Source organism: Cebidichthys violaceus, unplaced genomic scaffold, assembly GCF_023349555.1.
Source record: "Cebidichthys violaceus isolate CVI_PGR_0920_01 unplaced genomic scaffold, fCebVio1.0.p SCAF_9, whole genome shotgun sequence".
Classification (NCBI taxonomy): domain Eukaryota; kingdom Metazoa; phylum Chordata; class Actinopteri; order Perciformes; family Stichaeidae; genus Cebidichthys; species Cebidichthys violaceus.
The window spans coordinates 9358915-9382972 of record NW_027176975.1 but is presented as its reverse complement, the minus strand read 5'-3'; the positions used below and the strand labels follow the sequence as shown (position 1 = coordinate 9382972).

The 24058-nt window shown below is 39.0% G+C and overlaps 1 protein-coding gene across 3 annotated transcripts in view; it reads left to right on the top strand.

The window, feature by feature from the left end:
- Positions 1 to 24058, top strand: part of edil3a (EGF-like repeats and discoidin I-like domains 3a) — a 102243-nt gene that overhangs the window by 60802 nt on the left and 17383 nt on the right. For all 3 annotated transcript variants that reach the window (XM_068703835.1, XM_068703834.1, XM_068703837.1), the window contains exons 5-8: positions 2481 to 2662; positions 9877 to 10032; positions 11154 to 11298; positions 11483 to 11667. In XM_068703835.1, coding sequence (XP_068559936.1) covers positions 2481 to 2662; positions 9877 to 10032; positions 11154 to 11298; positions 11483 to 11667 — 668 coding nt within the window. The remainder of the gene's footprint in view (positions 1 to 2480; positions 2663 to 9876; positions 10033 to 11153; positions 11299 to 11482; positions 11668 to 24058) is intronic.

Sequence of the window (24058 nt, the reverse complement as noted above, 5' to 3'; positions counted from 1 at the left end):
GCAAGACACTTAACCAAATTGCTCCCGTAAGCTGTGCCTGTGGTGTGTGAATGTTGTATATGTTAGTTAGGCCTGATGGGCAGGTGGCACCTTGCATGGTGCCATCAGTGTATGAATGGGTGTGAATGGGTGAATGACATAGTGTTCAAGTGCCTTGAGTGGGTGGAAGACCAGAAAAGCACTATACAAGAACAAGTACAAATCCATTTACCATTTACCATGTTCACAAACAGAAATATAATCCATTCGGCGTGTCCTCTGTTTTATTATTCTAATCACTTTGATCCCTGTTGTCGTTAGAAATAAACACAAAGAGCAGAGTAGGAGGACTACCTCCTGCATCATTTCAATAGTATGCAATTGTCTGTAAAAAAAAAAAATGAAATACAGCATCAGCAATCATGTTTTCTTCTCTGTTAAACAAAACCATCATTCCATTCAGAAAGTAAGTTTGCAAAATATAAGTGAAAAAGGCACACACATCTATTTGTTTACTGCTGTCACACAACACGAAAGGCAGTGGGAAATAAATTCCATTTGCTACACACTTGAGGTTTATGTTGAACCTTATGACTTTCAACTCTAATAGAGAATTACATGTCCCAAGCTGCAATTTCAGATAGTTTCTCTGTGCAGCACACACAGCCAGTAAACTCCTACTATGTACTGTAAAATATTTAGCCAATGTTATCTGTTCTTCATTGGGGCCTATCTTCAGCATATTTTGCAATGGATGTTTGTCTTTGAATTAATTTGTGATATACTGTCAAGCCACTTTATCTTAAATAGTAAATAATAATGTAGTTGTTGAGAAGGTGGTAGCTCTAGAACTGTACAATAGTCACATAATTGCAAATCATGATCATTAGGAAAGGTATTTTTAAACAAAAAATGCTCGGCTACAAATCCTCGCATTTATGTCAACTATGCTTCACTTAGAGACTAATTAAAACTGGAACATCTGTCACAACTAACACAGCACATCTTTAATACAGCTGTGATGCTGTTTATGTTTGAGAGGCACTGTGGGCTAGAAGAAATATAACGATGCGGGGGTCTTTGTATCCTTACTGGTTAGCAAAATTTAAACCGACTTTGTGTCATCTCTCAGCTGTTTGGTTTTCCTTCAAATTGCACAGCATTGGAAACCAATTTCTGGGATTATTTTAAGTGAATAAATTGCATACAATTTACAGGTTGAATGCTATCCAATGGAGAGACAGTCTCACTTAAAATCTCAGTTACACAACACTATAACACGATGTATTAAGGCTGAAGGATTCTGAGGACCTGCAGTCACATCTAATTCTCTTTTGATGGTGATTCGCCACAGATGTTTGGAACAAAAATGAAAGCTCAGTTGAACTGTTACTGTTGGGTGTGTACACACATGGGTCATCTTAAACTATATGCATGCATGTCCCATCTTAATTCAATTAATTCTGAGCTGAGTTTTGATAATAAAGCAGATGCTTTAATTTGTAAATGAACAGTCAGTGTCATTTTTTTTTACTATTAATTTAATCCAATAAAATTGTATATTGTTTTATGTCCGATATTTCTCAAACATACAGTAACCCCTTACATTCAATTTCTTCATTGCATTTCCTTTCTCATGTGTTTTCTGTATTTAATTTCTCAATAGGCTTCTTTTTTTTATGGAGACACAAAGAAGTAGTTGTTTAGCAGCACAATAAACAGCCAGAACTCCTTTCACCACAGTTATGCATGTCTATTAAAATGCCCTTGATGTGTCCGGATATACCAATAAGGATTAAGAGGGAAAACAAGTTGCTTACAGAAGAAAGCTTTGTGTTTTTCTCTGAAAATATTGTTGTCATGCCTCCCCACTGCAGCCTGTAGGGTGTCTGAAGCTGTTACAAAGCTTGTTGACTTTGGGGATGATGCTGTCCAGAAGTGTCAGCAGCTCCTTGGGAGGAAGCCTAAGGGCTAGGGTTGCTGATGGAAGAGATGAAGGAGCAACCTGTTAGCCCCTCGGATATGGACAGCATGAAGGCAGATACGAGTCCTCTTGATGGCTGCCATGACTCAAAAGGGTTTTACCATGATGGAGGAAACAGTAACAAATGATCTTGTGATGAATCAAATCAACATTTATAATATGAGAGACAGGAGTCATGGTGGACAAATCTATGACGACCTTAAAGACAAGGTCTCAGTAGGAGGCCATCACTAAAACAAAGGGGGAATGAAATGTTGCAGTTTTAATGACCATATGTAATACTGTACACGTAGAGGAGACTGAGGTTTTCATCTCTTAGAAAAACAAGGATTTTGACTGATGTGGAGACAGTGAAGTAAAAACTGAAAAAAATATATGGAGGACGAAAACACCGACATTATAAAATGCGGCCGTGGTGGTATTTTTAGCAATGTATATGCATTGCACATGCTCAGTTTCTGAGTGCTGAAATTACATGATCATACTCATCTGTCTCTTTCTCCCTCTCTTCGCTCAGGATGCTCTGGACCACTGGGCATGGAGGGCGGTATAATCTCCAACCAACAGATAACAGCCTCTTCCACCCACCGCGCTCTCTTCGGCTTGCAGAAGTGGTACCCGTACTTTTCCCGCCTCAACAAGAAAGGCCTGGTGAATGCCTGGACTGCTGCCGAAAATGACAGATGGCCATGGATCCAGGTAAAGCACAGTCAAAGGACAGGACACACACAGAGCGGGGCCAGGGCCAGACACAAGTCAATGAACACAGAAACACTCTAAATTATAGACACGCTTTATTCTCTTGTTTGTTGTGGCTTTAGATGTATGCTCCCTACCTTATTGCATCACTTGTTTGTAGTTGATGTTTAGAATAAAATGTGAAAATGCGACAGTGATAGCTTTGGAGTTAATTACTTGGTAGAACAGATGTAGGTGTAATCAAGACTGATGAACACTGTTAAAGGGCATAGCTGTTTTCAGCTAGTGGCTGTTGCTTCTGTGGTGATGATTTGAGTTACTCAGCTCTGCCATCTCCAGTTTTGACTTTTAGTTGTGACATGCTTCCAGTTGTATAGTAACTGCATTGGCACTTGCTGTAGAAGTTTTGTTGCAACAAATGTATGACGCAGAGTATTGGCATTACTCAATTCCACCCTGCTTTCTTTTAGTTATGTCTTGTGTACACTTTGATCAGCAAATCACTCTGCTGTCAAGAGAAATATTTGATATATCATTGTGCACAACAATCAGCACTAATAGTTACAGTCATTTACCTGTTACCCACAAAAGATATTGAATCCAGCACAACCATTCAGTCCTTCGTTTTGACATTTAGTGAAGATCTCAGAATGGTTATATGACAACCTAAGGGTGCTTATCAAAAACCTGTGAAATGAAAAACAGCAAGCATTGATACACGCCGTTCTCCTCTTAATACGCTTTGTTAAAGTTGACCTTCATGCTGTGCCATTAGTCCGGGCTTATTGTTAAACAGTAGACATATTGATACTGTAGATTTCATGCTGCCCAGATCCCATTTATTTTGTTTTTGGGGCATGTTTTAATGCAGAAAGGTGATATTATAGAATTATAACCCTCAGGATTTCATTGCATTAGGCAATGATTAAAGTGATGTTGTTGAAGCTGCTGCAGCTCCCTCAACTGACATGATCTGGCTCCTGTTTATATACATAGAACTAATTGTCTGGATTTATGTTGAGCAAATAGTTACACATCATGACTCTATGCTGAAATGGCTGTGGCATACAACTGTCAGATGATGCATAGCGTTGAATATGAATATCCCCTCAACTCCAAATTGGATGCATAGCTATGATATATACAGTAGATGTCTTACCATCTCCAGCTCAGTCCGAATGCTTGGAAGATTCCAGATAGAATTAAAGACAGATAGTGAAAGTAATTCATCAATAAGGTAGTTGATTGATTAAACTATCATATAAATAATGTTTTTTTTGGCTGCGTTACATTTCTCTTACTCTTGAGTCACTTCTGTGAGGACAAAAATGCTGACAGCAACCTTTGAAGTGGGCTGTTATCAGATACACGACACACGGACAGTGAACCATGAACAAAATGTAATAGGAAAACATACTACACTGTGACAGCGTGATGGAGAAAGCAAAGCTGCACCTAACAACAAGAGAATAGTATCACCGGGCAAAAGTTGATGTGTAAAAGAAGGAAAAAGAGAGAGAGAGCATCAAAGAAACAGCCGACATGAGTGAGAGAAAAGAAGCCTGGCACATGGAGAGGCTGAGGAGAGCAGGACATAAAACATTGAGGCGGTTTGTTTGACTATAATGATGCCACGTGGGATGTTGCACAGGATGCTGAAGGCATTGTGTGTTTCTACAGAGGGCCTGGATAATTGGGACGTGGGAACAGAGGTGTACGGTCAAGTTAGTGTTTTGGGATTATGTTAAGGAGTCGACCCTGTGCTTTTGTAGTGCAGATTGATGTAGCGTGAATGCGTTTGCATGTATGTCATGTGAAACAGGTTATAGTGACGGATGACAACTCTTATCAGGATAGGGATCAGATTGTCTGGCTATTCGTAAGGTTTTCTCTGGTGCAGAATGTATTTTTGGAAGTCAGCCTGTGTCTGCTCTTTCAAATCAAACACAGAGCAACATACTTTGAATAATACATAATAGAAGCGCAAACAAAGCATGCATTCACTGTAAATATTTAGTTTGTATTCATGTTGTTTCGTGTGTTTGTGAATTGAGCTTGCTACTGTTCACACATTTTTGTACTGTCAGAATATCAGTTTTCCACAGCTTCGCCACGAGTAGCTCACATAAAATTGCATTTGAACACTCAAGGGAAATATACTGCAGGTCTGGCCAATCTCAGCAAAATATAGCTCCAGCCGGCTGCGTTAGAAGAATGAAACAATTCATATCACTTGCGAAGGTTTAGAGGGTCTATACATAATTTATTGCAAGGTAAACTGTTAATGGCGTAATGTTCAGATGCAGATCTCCATCAGTGGTTTAGAATGTTTTGGTTTGTATATATGTAACCTGCTTAGACTCTATGTCTGTGTCTTTCTGTCCCTTTTCATTTCAGTGTAAGCTTTGTTATCAAAATATTCAACTCTACAGTCTGTTGAGATGTGACCCTGACAAATGCCCACAGCATGACTGCAGTCATAATTGAAAAAAGCTTTTGAATACATACACTGCAGTACAAAAAGTGTTATTCTGCATTATTATATAACATTTCTGGGCTGAATGCAATAAGCTTTCCCACCAAATCTTGATTTGGATGAAAATGAGTTTGGGTTCATGAGCCTAACCTTAATGCAGCTCTCAGAGCTAGAAACCTATATGTCTGCCATGAGCAATGCATCCGTCTCTAACAGCTGTCTAACAGTGTCCGCCTCTTCAAATGCTTCAAATCACTGGCAGGTGGTTGGTGGGGCTGTCTCCTCCTGGTCCTGCCACAGCATCTCAGATGTGGACTGTTGGTTCAGGCCATTTTAAATCCTATAAACATTTGCAATGCCTCTATGACCAAACGGCATAATGGCATATCACTGTCTATTACTGTGAGGTTGTGAAACGGTCTGGATTATTTTTACGCTGCGGTCTTACAATGAGTCACCAGCATCTCAAACCTTCTCTGGCGTGTGATGATTAGGTGAAAGACAGACCATAAAGTTTAATTACCTTACACACCAAACATCATGTAAATTAAACGAAAAGAGGACACAAAACTAAAAGCTGATTTAATTTCAGTATGAACGTAATGTGTGTGTGTGTGTGTGTGTGTGTGTGTGTGTGTGTGTGTGTGTGTGTGTGTGTTTCTGAATGTTTTTCATGTTTTTTTTTCACACAACAGTGCCACAGGGCTCTTTTGTAGCTTCAAGGACACAGGAAAATGTAATTGTTACAATACTGCTGCAATTCCCTTAACAGTTGTGATCTCAATGTGTAATCAACAGAGGATATTTTATCACTTTGTGTGCTCCTGACGTTTTAATGCATGTGTGATGTTTGTATGAGGTCTTGTTTGTTGGTATGATATTTGGTAATTGTTAGTGGTCTTGGCAAGATAAAGACCTGGAAGCTAGCTGTTAATAAACATGTGTTTTTTTCTGTTTAATGAGCGCTGGAGAGCATTGTATGTAAATATAAAAATGGTATTTGATACTGTTCTTCATTGTTTAGCAGAGGGCTTTCAGGTTATAATATGATATGAAATAAGTTAGTGAGCCAGTCCCTTACAGCAGCACTGAAGTTATATACACATTTGAATTGAAGTTTTACTCGAATGGTTATTTTTTTATTGAATATACAGATCCATTAGTCAAACATTCTCTCTAGAAAATGTCAGGAAATCATGAAAAATGCCTGCTGAAGTTCCCCACTGCTCAAAGTGACCTAATAGCTTGTTCTGTCATCCCAACAACCCCCCCCCCCCCCCCCCCCCCCCCAAAAAAAAGAAAAAAAATAAATAAATACTATCGGAAATGACGAAGAAATCCTCACATCTGGAGCCAGAGAATTGTTGGCTGTTTTACTAAAAACATTCAAGTAAATTAATGATTGATTGATTGATTTTTTTAATAGTTGCCACTTGCCAATTAATTTCCTGACGGTCGACACATCAACTAATCGATTCAGCTGTAGTTATGATGCATGACTCAACATTGCTTCTGATATTGATTTCTAATTGCACTGGGCTCTACATCTAGATTAAAACATATATCCAAATAACAAAAACAGCGTTAAAGCCAGAATTCTCTGCACATGTTAACATCTGTGTCTTTGTTCACTGTAACTCAAGATCTGCCTTGTTATAAGCACAATACATATATCCAAGTCATTTCTATACTATTTATGTGGGAATTCGAAGAGCTAATTGTCAAAAGGACCAGGACCTTATTGATTATTTCTTTAAAAAGAAAATCTGTTCCAAACATATCGTTTGAAGGATGGCTCAAAATGTTTTTCAGAGGGAAAACAGGTTGAACTGATATGATGTAGAAGCTTTTTTCTCTGGAGGCTCATGCTTTTTAACCAGAACACTGTATGTTTTAGGGAAAGGGAAAGGGTGAAATGGTGGAAGGGTAAGAGTTTCATTTAAAACGTTTTCTTCTGGCTCCCTTTTGCACAAACTTAGAGAGTGCAAACATCTAGGGACAATTACGTATTTTAATGCGTAAATTAGGCATTTTAGGTTAAATACCTCTCACACTGACGTATTTTCCTTCCAACTGACGCGTATACGTCCGCTGACAAAGGTCTGCCATGGAGGATGATTCCGATGATGCCTCACTCAACCAAATAAATGCATCACTATTAGCGCTGAAGTGACAGACGTATGTTTCTGAGTGGTCATTAAAAATGCGAAGGATCGCCCCAATTATCCCAGCAGTGGCCTTTTAGTGACAGGGCTTCTAATTAGTGCGAGAAGTATCTATCTCTATAGAGAAAACTGAGAAGAGCAAAGAAATGCTGTGAATGAGAAAGAGTGGTGGGAGTCATCGCAGCTCTGAGGCTCTAAGAGCGCTCCTTGTGTATAATTAACTTGATATGTTGGTTTAAGTGTGTAGAAAAATATCTGTAATTGAGTCTTGTCTCTACAACTGTAAATTAGTCAGGAAATCAACACTGCAATAGAACTAGGATGCATTAATCCATTAGATTTTGACAGTTCAGACAAGGTTGGTGAACATCCACAGTCATTTTCTGGTGCTGGATCTGTAAGAGCCATTATTGTGATCTCTAATGTCCTCAGGAGACACAGGAGAGTTGTTATTTTTTTCTTTAACAGAAGAAGAGAGTATAACTCAGTGGGCTCAGACTATCAGTTTGAGCTTTTACTCTGAAATATTTGACTTGCCTTATTTCATAGTAAATTGCCTTATTGCATAGTAATGCTAAACATTCCTGCACCGGAAAGTAAGCTCAAGCCCCTGGAATACCATCCTGAATGTGGTCACATTGTCAGTGAAGTTAATCTTCCATTTGTCATGGATTACCTTTAAAGTGGTTGATGTTCTTAAATAGAAACTGACTTCAGCTTCGCAAACATAAGCTAAAAAATATAGTCTTGTTTGTTTGCAACATCACATTAAGTTATGGATTTTGTTGTGTACAATGCATGATCTTAAAAAAGAAACTGTAAGAATAAATGTGACCTCGAGCTGAAGTAGACCAATTCATGATGTAATTCAAATTCTGTTTTAGTGTGCATTTCTTTCTTTAGGTTTGGCCATTTCAGGTTAATGGTCCTTTCCTTAGTACTCACTCAGTATTGTATTATTGCTTCCCGTCTGTTTTGCAGCTATGGAAGACTAGACAGCTGTGCTTTCATATTTTGTCAGAGGGTGAGCCAGATGAGCCAAAGTCTCTTTTCTTCTTGAAAATGAAGCAGCTTGTTGTGAATGTAGTGCCAAAATGATTAATGAATAATTGTCATCAGCATTTATTTACTTTATCTCATTTGTCACAGACTATCACAATTGTCTTACAGTATTATAGTACTGAAATTGCCTTGTGTTATGCTGCCCTACTTTTTGTATCAATATTAATATTCACTGTAAAGAAAAATAAATAGCAGTGTGTGTGTGTGTGTGTGTGTGCGTGCCTGTGTGTGTGTGTGTGTGTGTGTGTGTGTGTGTGTGTGTGTGTGTGTGTGTGTGTGTGTGTGTGTGTGTGTGTGTGAGTGCCTGTGTGTACAGTGTGTGACAAAGCTCCACTCTTTTGTAACCACAGGCTTCTTCATATGAAGTGAGCTGTCGAAAGCCGTTAACAAAAATTACAAAATAACTCCAGAGACTTCTCTCATTTTTTAAACAACTTCACCAGAATTACACAGCGAGAGTGAGGCACTATTTAAGACATAGACTGGAGGAAAACATGCAAATGTAACACCACTCATGCTTTAGGTCTCTGAGGCTTGCTGCCATCCTGCATCTGAAGGTAGGTTATTCAATTTTGGACATGGGAGCATGGGAGGAGATGAGGAAGCACCAACCACCACTACACTACAATGCTGTGATAGGCAAAGAGACTCCTGTCAATCAAACAAGAATGCTTTGAAATGTATCCCTTTATTATTTTTAATCATATACCTGGTATACATTAGAAGCCTAATAAAATGTCTCTTGGGGGATATGCTGGCCCTGTATGGAAGGATCCTCTAGGAGCCAGGCACTATGTTGTGGTCATTAGTGACGAGTTCAGTTTTGACCATCCAGTATGTCATCCACTTAGTTTAAACATATAAAGTAAAGAAATAAAAGTGTGTAAATTGTGTAATATTTAAGATGTATATGTGCATTTTTGTAGTTATCCACCTGAAAACTGTAAATGTAGCATTAAGAATATGTAGTGATGAGCTACGCTGGAATGTAAACACAAAAACATAAATTAAACACATACCAGAACCTAATTTGTGAGAAGAAAAGATGTGGAATATGTGCACTTTTGCTGAAATGGACTCAGAGTGAAAATCATGTCAAAGCAAACCGTTAACAGGTGTGTAACACATCTTTCACGCTTAGATAATAATGATCCTGCTTTGTGTGCGCTAAGCAGGATCTATGGAAACATTCGTCACATTCCTCTTTCTTAGCCCTCTCTTTTCCTGTTGGCTCTCCAAGTCGCTTTACATTGGCACCATATTGACAGTCTGCACAGGGTTAACAGACTGGATCTAGAGCGTGAGGATTGATTAAATGTTCCATTTGATCACAGACGTTCTGAATAAGATGGATGGCCCTGACAGAATAGATACAAAGGGGTGACTTGATTCCCATGACGTGCATGTGCACACTGCTCGTGCACACACACAGACACAGATGCACACATTCAAAATGTCTGGAAATGAAGCAATAATTTCTTGATTTTGTCTTCTTTTTTTTGACTCCACAGATAAACCTGCAGAGGAGAATGAGGGTCACAGGTCTAATTACCCAGGGTGCAAAGCGTATCGGCAGCCCAGAGTACGTCAAGTCTTACAAAGTAGCCTACAGTGATGATGGGAAAACCTGGAGAACATACAAAGTCAAGGGCAAAGATGATGATATGGTGAGACACACACGTGGGTACACAAACACAGCGCATACACACCCCTTGTCATCTCTCCCCTCTTTTCCTTCAGCCTCTCACTCTGTAATACACAGACACAGATACACACATGCCCACACTCGCACGTGCACACACGGCAACTAGAGACCGTGCACTCAGTCAAGGGCAGGGTGGAGGACATGATGAGATGGCTTTTTAATTAGCTAGCACACACCGGGCCCCATCTTGCTGCTCCTTACCCCCCTCCACTTTTATGACTGCTAGATTGAATTTTTATACTATTTGGGGATGAACAGCCACAAGATAGGCCACAGAGTGTTCTATCAGAGTGTTCTATCATTCCTGACAGCAAACCACGGCTCTCTTCCATTTGGCCAAGCTCCGAATGACCCCGACTTCCAAACTTCTTTTCAGATTTGTTACCCGGAACAATGAGTCTGGACTTGAATATTCTGTGATCTCAGTTTTGTTCTTTTTTATAGCGTAGTTGTCTGTAAAAATGTGTCCTACAGAAAGCAAGGATGTGAGTGAGATTGTGAGTCTAAATTTGCATACAGTATTTTTGGAGGTGGAAGTTGTAGCCGTATGAGCAGACTGGGATAAATCCCTGCACAGTAGGATCTGTCGGTGTGTCACATGCCCTGATTCTTGACCTAATATAAGTCGGGGATTTTTGTTCACATTGACCTGTTGCTATCCAGTGACAGCTCCTACTTCTTGTATCGCATGAAAACACACTGCTCTGTCACTCCCTTGCTTTCTCTTTCTATGTCGCCTTCTCTCTGCGCCTCACATATGCAGTACATCAGTCACTCATATCAGAGTTTTTCTGTCAGACTATCTCAGGTCTTTAGGATAAAACTCTCCAGAACGTATGGCAATATAATTGGAGAGCTAATTTCAAACACACCACTGTTCTTATGAATTGCGGGCTCAAATGGTGCGAGAAATTGTCTATTTTTCCCTGCAATTCTAGCTCATTGACCTTGAATGACAGCAATTTGTTGAGTGTGGAGTAGACACTAGAGACAGTGTCAGATAGACTGCTACATAAAGGCAAAACTGATCTGCTTCACCATCCTCCCCGCCCCCATCTGCTGTTATTTCATCCCCTGCAACAGATTTTCAGAGGAAACGTCGATAACAACGCTCCATCAGCCAACTCCTTCACCCCTCCCATTGAAGCCCAGTACGTGCGCATTTACCCCCAAGTCTGCAGGAGGCACTGTACCTTACGCATGGAGCTGCTTGGTTGTGAGTTGACAGGTGAGGGAGCTCAGCATGTTTCATCCAACCGTACACACAAATTAAGGATGTAGTGATCTGAAAATCCACCACAATATGCACAGTTGTGTCATGCTGCATTTTTTATGTGGCAACAGCACTGAAAATATACAGTTATGCGGTCAGGAAGGTTAGAACAAAAGTGTTTTGTTTTTGTTGTTGCCAGGCTGCTCTGAACCACTGGGAATGAAGTCAGGCCATATCCAGGACTACCAGGTCACAGCTTCCAGCATCTTCAGGACGCTCAACATGGACATGTTCACTTGGGAGCCTGGAAAGGCTCGGTTGGACAAACAGGGCAAGGTCAATGCTTGGACTGCTGGACACAGTGACCAGTCACAGTGGCTACAGGTAAGACATTATCTGTAGCTAAATGTGCTATCTTTTGTAGCTACTGTCGAGATTTTATCAATATATTAGCAGGGAAATGAACAACAGACGGTCAGGATCCTGCAGATAGCTGGTTTTCGCTCTACTGAAGGATTAGCTCTTTCCTCATTGCACATCAATTGATGGTGTGTACATCGTAATGCATGCAAATAGATTCAATTATACAGCATTGTATAGGGAGAGACTTCATTGATGTGTACAGTGTGAGCTGTGGAGGAATTATATATCAAAACCCTCCCTCTATTACCTAGCATTCAGTATTATTCATAAAAACAGTCAGTAATAGGTAGTCATTTCTTTTTTCTTTGTGCCAGTCCTTTTGAGTCCAACACCCACACTGCCTCTGTTTGAAGAGTTTAGCCCTGTTATCTTTGGCTGCAGCCCAGGCTTTCTATCTCCATGAAAACAGCCAATCCATTTGTTTTCATTACAGTAACTGATGGCTGAAAATGTCTCCTGAAAGGGACAAGACACGTCTCTAAGTGAACGTTTACACCCCAGTCTTTCTGCTTAATAATATGTGAGATTGATGGAGGCCTCGGGGGTTTAAGATACATATCAATCAGACTCAATCATGCCCAGTTTGCCCTCACGTATGGCCTCATATATTGGATTTTTTTTTTTGTTCTTTTAAGATAAAAGGCAGTAAATGCTCTTTGCTTTTATATAAAAAACCACATCTTACTTTAAGCTGTAAAACTGATAGTACAGAAGAAATTGTGATATGGATCATCTTCTCAGGGTATTGAAGATCTGAGTGATTGCTTTGATTTCTTGGCCTTTCTGCTGCACCCGCTCCACGCATACCGCCTCCCAGCAGTGACACAGTTAGCACTCTGTAGTCACGCTGACTAGTCTGGCCGTTATTAGATCGGCCGGGTCTTGAGTCAGATATGTTTTTTATTACACTGAAAGCTTTTTGCCCAGGACAAGGGTTTGCTGGGCTACGTGTCGGAGGAGACAGGTACTTAGGCAGGCCCCATCCAGGCCAGGGAGCTCAGCTAAGCAAAATTGATTGCTGTGGGTAAAATAAAACTTGTGGTCTCATATTACATGCTGTGCCGGCAGGAAAGGAGAGATGCTATACAGATGCATTGAGAAAATCAATGGCTTCCACTGCCAAGGACCCTTTCTGCGCACACAGGCGTATACAATATCTGGCTTTTGGAAAAGTAGACATTAGGATTAAAGTGCTGTTTCACATTCATACAGATACAGCTGTTGGTGCTGACCACTTTTTATTATTTAGTGATCGTCGCATATGCATTTGTTAAACTCCCACAATCAGTGTCTTCTTCATACTGGTTGCCTTGGCAAATAATTGATTCTCAGTGACATTACTGAATGACTTTAAACCTCACAAATTAATGGAATTAATCAGCCTTAATGACAAATTAAGTATTACTATTAATCAAGACAACTGCTCTGGCGTGCAGTGGAAGCAGTGGGGACCTCTACAAACATCAAATATCCGAATTTGTGTATATATAGGATTGGACAAGATCTCATTTCAGTTGCAGACTATGGAATTTAATTTAATGTTAAATAAATAAATGAAGAAATAAATAAATGTAAATGTAAATATATATGATTCAATATTGTAAAATAAATAAAGGCGTTTTTAATTAATAAATTAAGTTTTTTCAAAAGACTACTTTTATTTAATTCAGGAACCTTTTATTTCACAATTACCCGAAGATAGCCCATCAGTTAGCGGCTGTAGCAACTCTAATTCAGTCAGTCCATACAGGCCTGCGTATTTATTTATTTATTATTGAATTAAATGGCATTCCATGGCAGACAGATTTTACTACTATTAGCTACTCTGAATACCTTCTTATAAAATAAGTATTCTAGCCTTTTAACAATACATCAATGTATATCCAAGCTCTTAAAATGTTCGGACTTCAGATTTTTTGTGTCTTTTTTTTGGTGGCCTTTTGTTGTTTCCTTAAGAATTGTATATCCATAACACGGTGACATGTCATAATACTCAGATGAACACCTCAGTTTGTACACACTGTTCCAATTAGTGGTAATGTCAATCGTAGAAATACACAACTCAAACGTGCAATGAATCATCAAATGGAGAACAGTTTTCAGCAGTTTAAATACTTACACAATGGAAATTGTTTGCCACAAAACACTGTAAAATCTTAACAAAAACACCTGTTTGTTTGGGGACTGTCCAAACTAAAGTTATTCTAGCCTGGCAGGATATAAAATTACACAGAGGGAGACCGAACCAGAATCGTTCAAGATGTTTTCAAGAGAGGAAGCTGTCAGACTGAACTGCAAGTGTTCCAGCTGGCATAAGCTGATTAGTTAATTATGCACATTAACATGTCCACATAGCAAAGAGAAATTACCAGAGAGACAGTAGCTACTTTTCAATTTCACAGTGTTCCTTTTAATGCAACACACGCACTGCAAATTCTCTGGCAAGTAGTGTTCCAAGACTGTGAGGAGTGTTTTGGGGGATTATGGTAAACATTCCTCAGACAAAGACACAAACAAGGTTGGAATGGTGTGATTGTGTCTCTTCATCTCATATTTCTTAACTGCATTAGAGTCAACAAACTACTTAGCAAGGATTCACTTTCCTGGATTATGATGTTGAATTCTGAATCACATCTGATGTTTTGGGTAGCACTGATGAGGAATCCAGGTGTGATATCCACTGTCAGGAAGCAAAGAAGAGGAAAACAAGCTGCAGAGATTAAATACTCAATTCACACTACGACTGCATGAGTCTTGTAAGAATTAAGATCACAATGTTCTCAGGGATAGAGTTCATTTTCTTCTGTATACAAAATAAATGATTGCTATTTGCATAATTGCATTTCTTGTCCAGAAAAGTGTCCTCCAAAAAAAAAAAAAGCAAGCATTGGATTTATACAACATTTCTTAAAATACCAACACGGTCAACATCATACCATCAGATATAAAAATTAAATTAAATTACCTATCTATCTAAATATCTACATCCCCATTAACCCACAGTAGTAGAAATGGCTTCTGGGAGTTGAAGGAAATAAAGTGAAAAAGGTTTTGCGCCATGCCTCAGATGAGACAACTGCTTTAGTTTCCACTCACAGCAGTAGAGTTGAGAAGATGGATTGTTTTGTTGTTTTGTAAAGGCAAGTCAGACAACACTTGCTATAAAGTTGGAAAGGTTTTGAATAATTTTCGCTGGAGATAGAATAACAAATAGGATCTTGTAATGGGCAATTGATGCTATTGAACTGTGTGTTTGCTATATTCAAGTTTAGCTATCAATTCCAACTCCATCTCACTCTGTTAATGTAACAACACTTACTTAATACTTAATTTACGTAGGTTGTCCCCACAAACATAGCCAGACTGTGTAATAATAATAAGAAGAAGAATATTAATAGAGTCAAAGCAATTTTTTGTATAATATTATCTCCGGTAGTGCTAATATACATTTAATGTTAATGCGTGTTGCACGTTAGAAAAGCTACATGCTAGGCTTGTGTCCACCCCCCATGTAACTGACGTAACCCAGCCTGACGCAGATAGCTTTGTGGTTTATTTGATTTATTGAGTTCAAGGGGGATATATTATGAGCCCTCATACTAAAAATGCAACTCTCCAAAGCATATCATCAGAATCATTCTCCTTCAGAAATGAGACTGCATATATGTCTGCAAGAATTGAGATTGCAATCTAACGATTAATTGTGTAGCCCTAATTCAGACACACCTGGAATCACCATTATATTTTGTCTTTCTCATTCTTTTCTCTTTTATGTTTTGATGCACAGATTAGCGACACTGATTGGCCAGGTTGTTATATTAATACATCATTTGTGATTGTATTTTAATATCTGAAATTAAACTTGTGAAACATATTGTTAATTCAAACTTTAGTATATATTGAATACGTTTAAAGTGGGTCCACTTTGTAATGACATGCTGAAGTAATGATCTGAGACCAAGTTTGAGATCATCGAGCTCTGAGTTATTATTCTTATTAAACCTTTATTTAACCAGGTATGTCCCATTATGATTACAAAATCTCTTTCCCAAGGGACCCCTGGCCAAGATAGCAACAATACAACTTTCAAACAACTTACACACAAACATTTACAACAAATAAAACAAAACTCACAGAATCATATGCCTTGGAAGACAGACAGGAGGAATGGCTCCAGTGGAGGAAGCAAATTACAAATTCCAATAGAATTAGCCAGTTAACTAGTTTTAGGTGAGAAATATTGACAAAGATGAGAGGGGAGCAGACCAAGAATGGATTTTTAAATTAATTTGCCAGTGAATGTTAAATAAAAAAATTAAAATGTATTCAACAGCTTGTCACACTATGGTTATTGAAACATGGTTTATCCTTAAGAAACTGCAGAGGAATATTATGCAGGGAAGTAATCCCTTTGGACACAGTAACTCCAAATAAATATGTAGACAGAATTATGTAATATTTAAAGTTTATCCTACATTTGCACACTTCTCACTTCAATTTATTTATTTTAGATATATTTATTATTATATATACATTATCTGTAGTTGAAATAAAGAGACATTTTCACACAAAATAATATGAGGATAAATGTAATATTTGAGTTGAATAATACAAATCTTCACTGATCAATTCAACATAGACCCACTTGTAATTCTTCGACATGTAAAGATATCAGATTAGTTGTTATTCATAGAGAGTTGAAAAGATCACGTCTCAAATACTAAGCATGTTTCTTCACACACTTACAAGCCTACAAATCCCTGTGGCAAAGCAAAATAAATAAGAAAGGGTTATTGACTTTGTTTTGGTCGGGTGCCATCTTTAAGCTTTGTACACAAGATTAAACAAAATATTAACCCTTAAATTAAGCTACAGCAGAGCGACTGGTTCCGTTGGCCCCTAAGCTAGTGCTGTGCAGATGCTTTTGAGATTTATCTCCAAACGCACATTATATACTTTACTGTTGTTTTCTTTTTCTTTTCCTGATCCAAACAAGCAGTTCAGGTGTCACACACAACCACTGCCATACTGTATATGTAAGGTATTGTGTGTGTTAGGATTATTGTGCAGTAACTGGGGTGACCGTGGATAAGTGGAGAGCAGGGCTGCCTTCCAATCAGAGGGTTGGCGGTTCGATCCCTGCCACTAGTCTCATGTTAATGTGTCCTTGAGCAAGACACTTAACCCCAAAATTGCTCCCGTAGCTGCGTCTACAGTATGTAGATAGATACTGAATTGTAAGTCGCTTTGGATAAAAGAGTCTGCTAAATGACTGTAATGTAATGTAACTGCACTGTCATGTAAATTCACTTTTGGCTATTACCTTCCACTATTTTTCTTTTTACCCAGTTCCAACCAGTGGAAGTCTTTAGTGCAGAGATAAGAACGAGAACCCTTAATTCTATAGACTACAGTCTTTTTAATGCATATCATGTAATCTGTACAGTAACTAATGATTCAGTGTAAGTTTTCTTTAAATAACACCCCAACAATGAATGTACAAATGTCTTGCGTGGACATTGATAGTGCAAAATGTGTCACTTCATTTGCAACTTGTTTAATTTATTTGTATCCTGCAAAGGTTACAAAACAAGCTATGAAAGTAATTTCGTTCTGGTGGTTCATTTGTTATCCCCTGTCTCCAAGGTTTTCACACCCAATTATCTCCTTAAAGTGATAAATATGTGTGGTGTGTGGCTGTGGCGCCCTGATAATCACCTCTGCCTCTGATAATGCAGAGTGAGCTCAAACTTGAGTGTGAAAACTTTGAGATAATTACCGCTATACAAATGGTATATCAGTGCTAATTTAAAATTCTGAATATAGGTAAAGTCTTTGTCACACATCAGTCATTTAGGTACCTGACCTGGTAATATAATGCCTCATTTCCACTGCAATGTACGGCTTTACTCAACTTTAGGCTGATCACCATAGCAGCATTGCGTGTTACTATCATGACATCATCTTCAATGCGACACCTGAATCCTTTCATTGGCAACTAAACAGAGGAATGTCTGCACTTCATCAACTGTACAGCATAGTCTACGTAGTGCATGGCCTAGTGTACGGTGTAGTGTGCAGTGTAGTTTTGTAAGGTGCCATTTTTTAAAATCTATTCACGGTAGTTTGGCTTTTTAAAAATGGCAGCTTTGTGCAGGATGTCCCGTGATTCGTGATGATAATTCTCTCTAAACAATCAGCAGTCTGCAGTGTTTTGACTCCATCTTCAAGTATCAGCTGGAGGTGGTACCAAAAAAAGTACCAGGTACCATCCACAACTTTTTCCAAAAAAAAGCCAAAAAAAGCGAGTTGTTTAAGTAAATTTGAGTAAACTAAAATTGTATTCGACATTGATGTTTAGATTGTATTGCTGTCACTGTTTGGTTTGAGGAAGGGTTGGATCCAAAAGAAAGCACCAAGCAGAGGGCAGGATTAGAATTTGACAGTTTTTTTTAATCGAAAGCAGAGCAAGAAAATCTCAGGAACCCATAAACTTGAGTAAATGTAAACCTCCATATGACCATATGTAGAGCAGAGCCAAAATAACAATTAAGCAAATGACTACTGCGAGAGAGGAGGTTTGCATTGGCAGATACTGATGAGGTAAATAGTGGCAGCTTAGCAGCTAAGGCACTGTCGGCACATGGGGGAAATGTGTCTCTCTGCTGGAACACACAGGGCCAAGGGAAACTATAAACCCAGACAGGAGAGACAAAGACAAGTGGAGAGTCATAAGTAAAGTGACCTATCACAGTCACAGCTGTATTAAGCCTGTGGAGTCAGTGTTATTACTCTAGCACCAGTTTAGCTGAACATTTCTTTATTGCCAATATCATAGTTTATTTCCACTGGGGTTGTAGCAGGATTTCAGATTATTTAAGAAATGGTGGTAGCCTCATACCTCATACCTACCATGATGATCAGGGTGGATCAATATACTGTACAGTAGGTGCTATGATGACACATTACTTGAGCTCAGAAGTGCAGGTGAATAATAATAAAGTGTAAGATTAATACATGGCACTGCCACAACAGCTTAACGTTTACTGGTAGAAGTTGGCATTTATCATAGCTGTGTGACAGAACTGGGTTGCAGCCATTTGTTTCCAGACGTTTCTGGTAAAAACATCTGTACAGTAAATGGAGATGATGAAGCCAAGCATAGAGGTGGTCCAGATACCGCATTCACACTTTTTGGATTCAACAAAAACATTATGACCTTGGAACCATGTAGAGCATGGTTTTTAAAGAGACTTTTGGAAAACAACGAAAAGACAAAGCAGTAGAACATGCCACAAAGAACATTGTTGTTGAGTGCTTTGAACACAGCAGGGAGGGTAAGAGATGCTAAAAGGCGTCACCAGTAGTTTGAATCTTCCACTCATTGCCTTCATTAATGAATGTGAGATGACTGACTTGCACAAGCCAAGCTTTAAAGTTAGATAAAAGGAACACAATAGTGTTCTTGGTGGTTATAGTGTTTAAAACTCTGTAATCAACGTATACATGAAATCTGTCCTTCCTATGAAGAAGAACCCAGTGCCAGTAGGCAAGGGATGAACTTTGCCCTCATGTATTTCTCCATGTGCATCATTTTTGGGCCAGCAAAAGAGTACAGTTTTGGCAGGATTAGTGCCTGGCAGAATGATATGATCTGTCATGTGCAAACGTGGTCTCTCAATGTTTATTAAGATGACAGATTTGCATACTCAAAGAACACTACAAAGGTTTGTGAGATCCCCTAAGATAGTGATGATAGGAGAAGATTAGCATACTTTTGACATTTAACACAGTAGTGCTGGCTTAAACCAACTAAGAATCCCAAAGAGAGAAATGTGAAGAATATTGTTCATCCAAGGCACTGGCTTCTACTTGGGGCGACTATGGCTCAGCAGTAGTGCGGGTCATTCTTCAATCAGAGGATCTATGGTTTGATTCCCGACTTCGCTAGTCCATGTTGATGTGTCCCTGGGCAAGACACTTAACCCCAAGTTGCTTCCGTAAGCCATGCCTACGGCGTGTGACTGTTGTATAAATGTTAGTTAGTCCTGATGGGCAGGTGGTAGCCCCTGCCATCAGTGTGTGAATAAACATGTAAGCAAATTTCTATGGGCCATGTTGGTTTATTCCACAGTACAAAGAGCTTCTTGGATCCAAAGTATACCAGCACTAATGGGGGTTTCACTGGTTATACCAGAGGAGACTGCAGCAGGCTGAATGTCAGAGAACAGTCTTGTCATGTTCAGGCTGGACACTGTGAAGCTGCACTTCAGATAGATGCAACCCAACACTTGATCTGGGATCATTAATCTTGTACTGCCCAGCTGCTTTGGGTCACCTTCTCCTTGACTGTTGAGTGACAAAGTCTTTTCTGTCCCATTAATCTGATACAAACAGTTGCAGACTAAAATACTGCAGCACAGCACATACTGTAAATATGGATATAGATATGTAAATTCAGTATACCAGTAATGAGAGGCACTGAATGCATGTAGGGACATAGGTGATTCCCTCTGTTGGCGAGACGGGAGCACACAGGACCAAGGAACAGACAGACAAGAACATGTAGAGAGGCAGAAGCAGACCTGGACACACTCAGGACAGTTGAAGCCAATGACATAAAGTTTGCATAGAGCAAACATCATAGAAATAAATCTTGCAAAATGCAATGTTAATGAATTCCACTTTTAAGTGTAGCTTTTACTGTGCTCACAGTTCCATAGAGGAGAAGGAGATGCACTTATGACTTCTGGTGACTAGTAGTTCTCTTGAATACCTATGTTGAATACACTTATTGTAAGTCGCTTTGGATAAAAGCATCTGCTAAATGACTGTAATGTAATGTAATGTAAGGAGAATACCATTGAGCATTAAACTGTTAGCAATTGTTTTGTCTTTATTTTACCCAAAAAACAAGGACTTTACATAATACACTTTGCTTATCATTTAGATATATCCGAACATTAAAGTTATCAAATTCATTTCAGAAATAGTTTGTATTGGATTTTATTTATCTTGATTGGTATCCTAAATACTGTTTTAACCCTTACATGACCGTGAGGTTTGTGGTCAAAAGTAAATTTGTACTGCCAGAATTTAAATTAATTTAAGCTTAAGAGTTAAGCCAGTTTCAGTGTAAATCAGGTTTCCCTTTTTTTATATTTCAGATGATTACATTTCATCTTTTTATTTTCTGCAATTGGCAGGGATCGTCACATTGTAAACATTAAAAAATTGTATTTAATAGTGTTTTTCAAAATAACGATGAATTACAATGGCAATAATTAATATACCGCTGAAATAAATTATTCCAGCTTTTTCAAGTGGTTCCTTGCTCTATGTGAAGTTGACACTTCACATAGAGCATTGTCCCATGTGGAGTAGAGGCTAGAAAGAACAATAAGTAGACATAATGCAAGATTGATTCCCGCTCAGTGCCTGTGAGCATGCATTTGTTGTAATCAAACCAGGTATTATCATTACACCAATTTTGTCGAGCACAGTTTCCTAATCAAATCGCTACCTCAAATACAGCACTGCTGAGAACAAACTCTATTTCCTTTAATCGATAGAATTAGCAGGGTGTTTGTTCCATCCATCCACAGAGGAGAATGGCTTTAATTTGTACCATTGAAACACTCATCTCTTCTCGAGTGTTTGTGCAGCAAAGATGAAGCGTGTGCTTTCTAAAGACAGAAAAGCTGCCTCCGAGAGAGTGAAGGCATTGTTGCATGAAAGGATTTAAGAGGGATTTTGATAATATGGAATTGCAATGATCGTGTCTATATTTCACGAAAAAGTGACCAGTACTATGTTACAATTACTTGCATGGCCTGTGAGAATTTATTTGGGAACTTTCAAGGGTGAGACGTCTTCTGCGTCCTTCAAGCTTGATCCCCCCCTCAATGGAAAACACAGTCCTTACAACAATGAATTGTGAGGCAGCATTCAGCGGCTATCCTCTTAAATCCAGCATTTGTATTACTGTCATACTATGGTAGAAACTAGATAAAGACACTTGTCTCTGCAGATCTGGCTATTAAAAGTTCTAATCACATTAGAGATGCATCCTTTATTCTACTGCTCACCTTTTTTTCATGATTTGTCATACTACTCTACACAAAAAACTGGATCAACGAGAACGGCGGATTCAGCCAAGTTTTCTTGCTGAACTAATTAAAGAAACAGAACGTTAGAGGGACAACATCTCCAGGTGGTTTCTGTTGCAATCAGTGAGAAGCACACAACCATTTACCCACAGCTGTGATGTTGTGAAAAGTATGAAATGTATGAACACTGGCTTGAGCATACATTCTAATCGGTCGGGCTGCATTTTATTTTGATTAAACCTTCACAGGAATTACCATGACAATAATCCAACACAGTAGGAAACACATTCCCAACTGAGGCAACAGCATCGCGTCTTATTTTTTTTGTTTTGTTCCACAATTTGATGACAAAATCTGAGCCATGGCACTGCACACTGATATGAGGCTCTGAAGCCAGGATGACAGATGTAACCATGAGTGCAAATTGCTCAGCCAGCATTTGCTTTGGCAGATGTGCTAGCCCAGTTTCAGAAAGGCATGATCAAATGTGCACCGTGTAGCTATGTACAGTGAGTGCATGATTATAAGAATTGGCTAATTTTATTCATAATAGAAGGGCTTGTTGTGGGTCATTATCCAACTTCTATGGAGAAGCATGTCGGATGGGACCAATCTGATACTGGATATGTAACTGCTGGCTACCCAGCATGGAGACTCCTTCATATTTAAAATGTTCTCAAATTTAAATAGACATAAATACAGTAGGTTCAAAAAAATGTTGCCAGCAGCTATTGCTAATTCAATCATCTTGAGAACATTATCCAAGAATTCAAGGAGAATTTGAGAAAGAATCCACACTAATTTGAAAACATGCATGATGTAAATTTCATTAAGGCATTATCGTCAGAGCCTCATTTTAATCCTGTCCAATGTGGCTCTATTTTATTCAATTTCCCTGCAGCTAGTATGCTGATTTAATTAGCTTCCAAATTAAGTTACGGAAGGGATGGTAAAGCTATCTGCTTCCCTGATTCAATTGGGTGGTTTTTAGTGTCCCCTCCTTCCAACTATAGCCTTGATGTACAGGTCTGCTTGGAACCTGTGTAATGCTACTCTTTTGTTTTCATTACCCAAGGAAGCCATCTTATCCTCCAACACCACATCCTGATCCTCATCTCCCTCTCTCTACCTCTGTCCCGCTCACTCCCTCTCAGCTACCGTAGGAAGCATTTATCTGTTTTATCTTGGGATGAGTGATTCATGAGTCTGCAGCAGCGCCTGCTGTAATCGTGGGATCTGCAGGAATTGTCAGAAGCGATGGCGCCTGTACTTAAATCAGTGCAGCAGAGATTGGGTCCAATGTGTTCTGCATGTGTATCTCGTGGTTTCAGAGGGTCTCTAAGCCATCTCTTGACAAGCAAGATATCCAATGTTTAAATCCGACATCTTTATGTTATGTGCCCAGGAGAGTGTGGACTGCACTTACGCATCAGCACTACATGCAGTATCCTTCAGTATTATGATTTATTCAGAATAGTCCACAGTTAGGCTAAGGCTCTGTAGAAAACTGGACACTGATTCATTTTAGGGTAATTATAATATTGCAAAGACCACCTATGTCCGTACATTTGATCTGTTTTGCAATGTCATGGTTCCCCTATTCATTGCATGTGAAGCACATCATGCTTTTGTGTGTGCGTGTATGTGAGCACACGTGTGAGAATTTGATATGAATATTTTATAGACCATGTGAGAAGCAGGAAAGGGGAGAGAGGAGCAATGATGAGCTGTAAGTGCAGCAGCCAGAGTCGTAAACAATTTTATTTTGTTTCTTTGTAGGACCTTTAAAAACCTGTATCCTCATTTTTAGAATGGGAACCCCATATTTTAGATCATTAAATCATTTCACATTTTACACTTGCTTAATATTCCAACAGGAATCTTTTTTTTCCCCTCCAGCAAGAATTACAGATTTGATTTCAGACAAGATCACACCGGGAGACAGACTACTTTAGATTTCATCAGTGAGTAAGTGTCCATCACATGTGTAGTCACGGTGAACATTAAACAGAGTGTGAAATCCCCCAAGTCCCTTACTAGTGCAGCGTCAAGGCTATTTTTTACGCATATAGATCCCTCACTTCATTCATGCTGACACAGTATGCAACTCGCTGGTTCTATAAATGCTGTTCTCCTTGCTGTAATAGCTCCAAATGATCCAGACCACCATGGTTGATTTCCTTCCTGTTCCTCTTGCCATGGCCAATTCCCTTCATTGGTCCTACAGCCATTTAGACTTAACT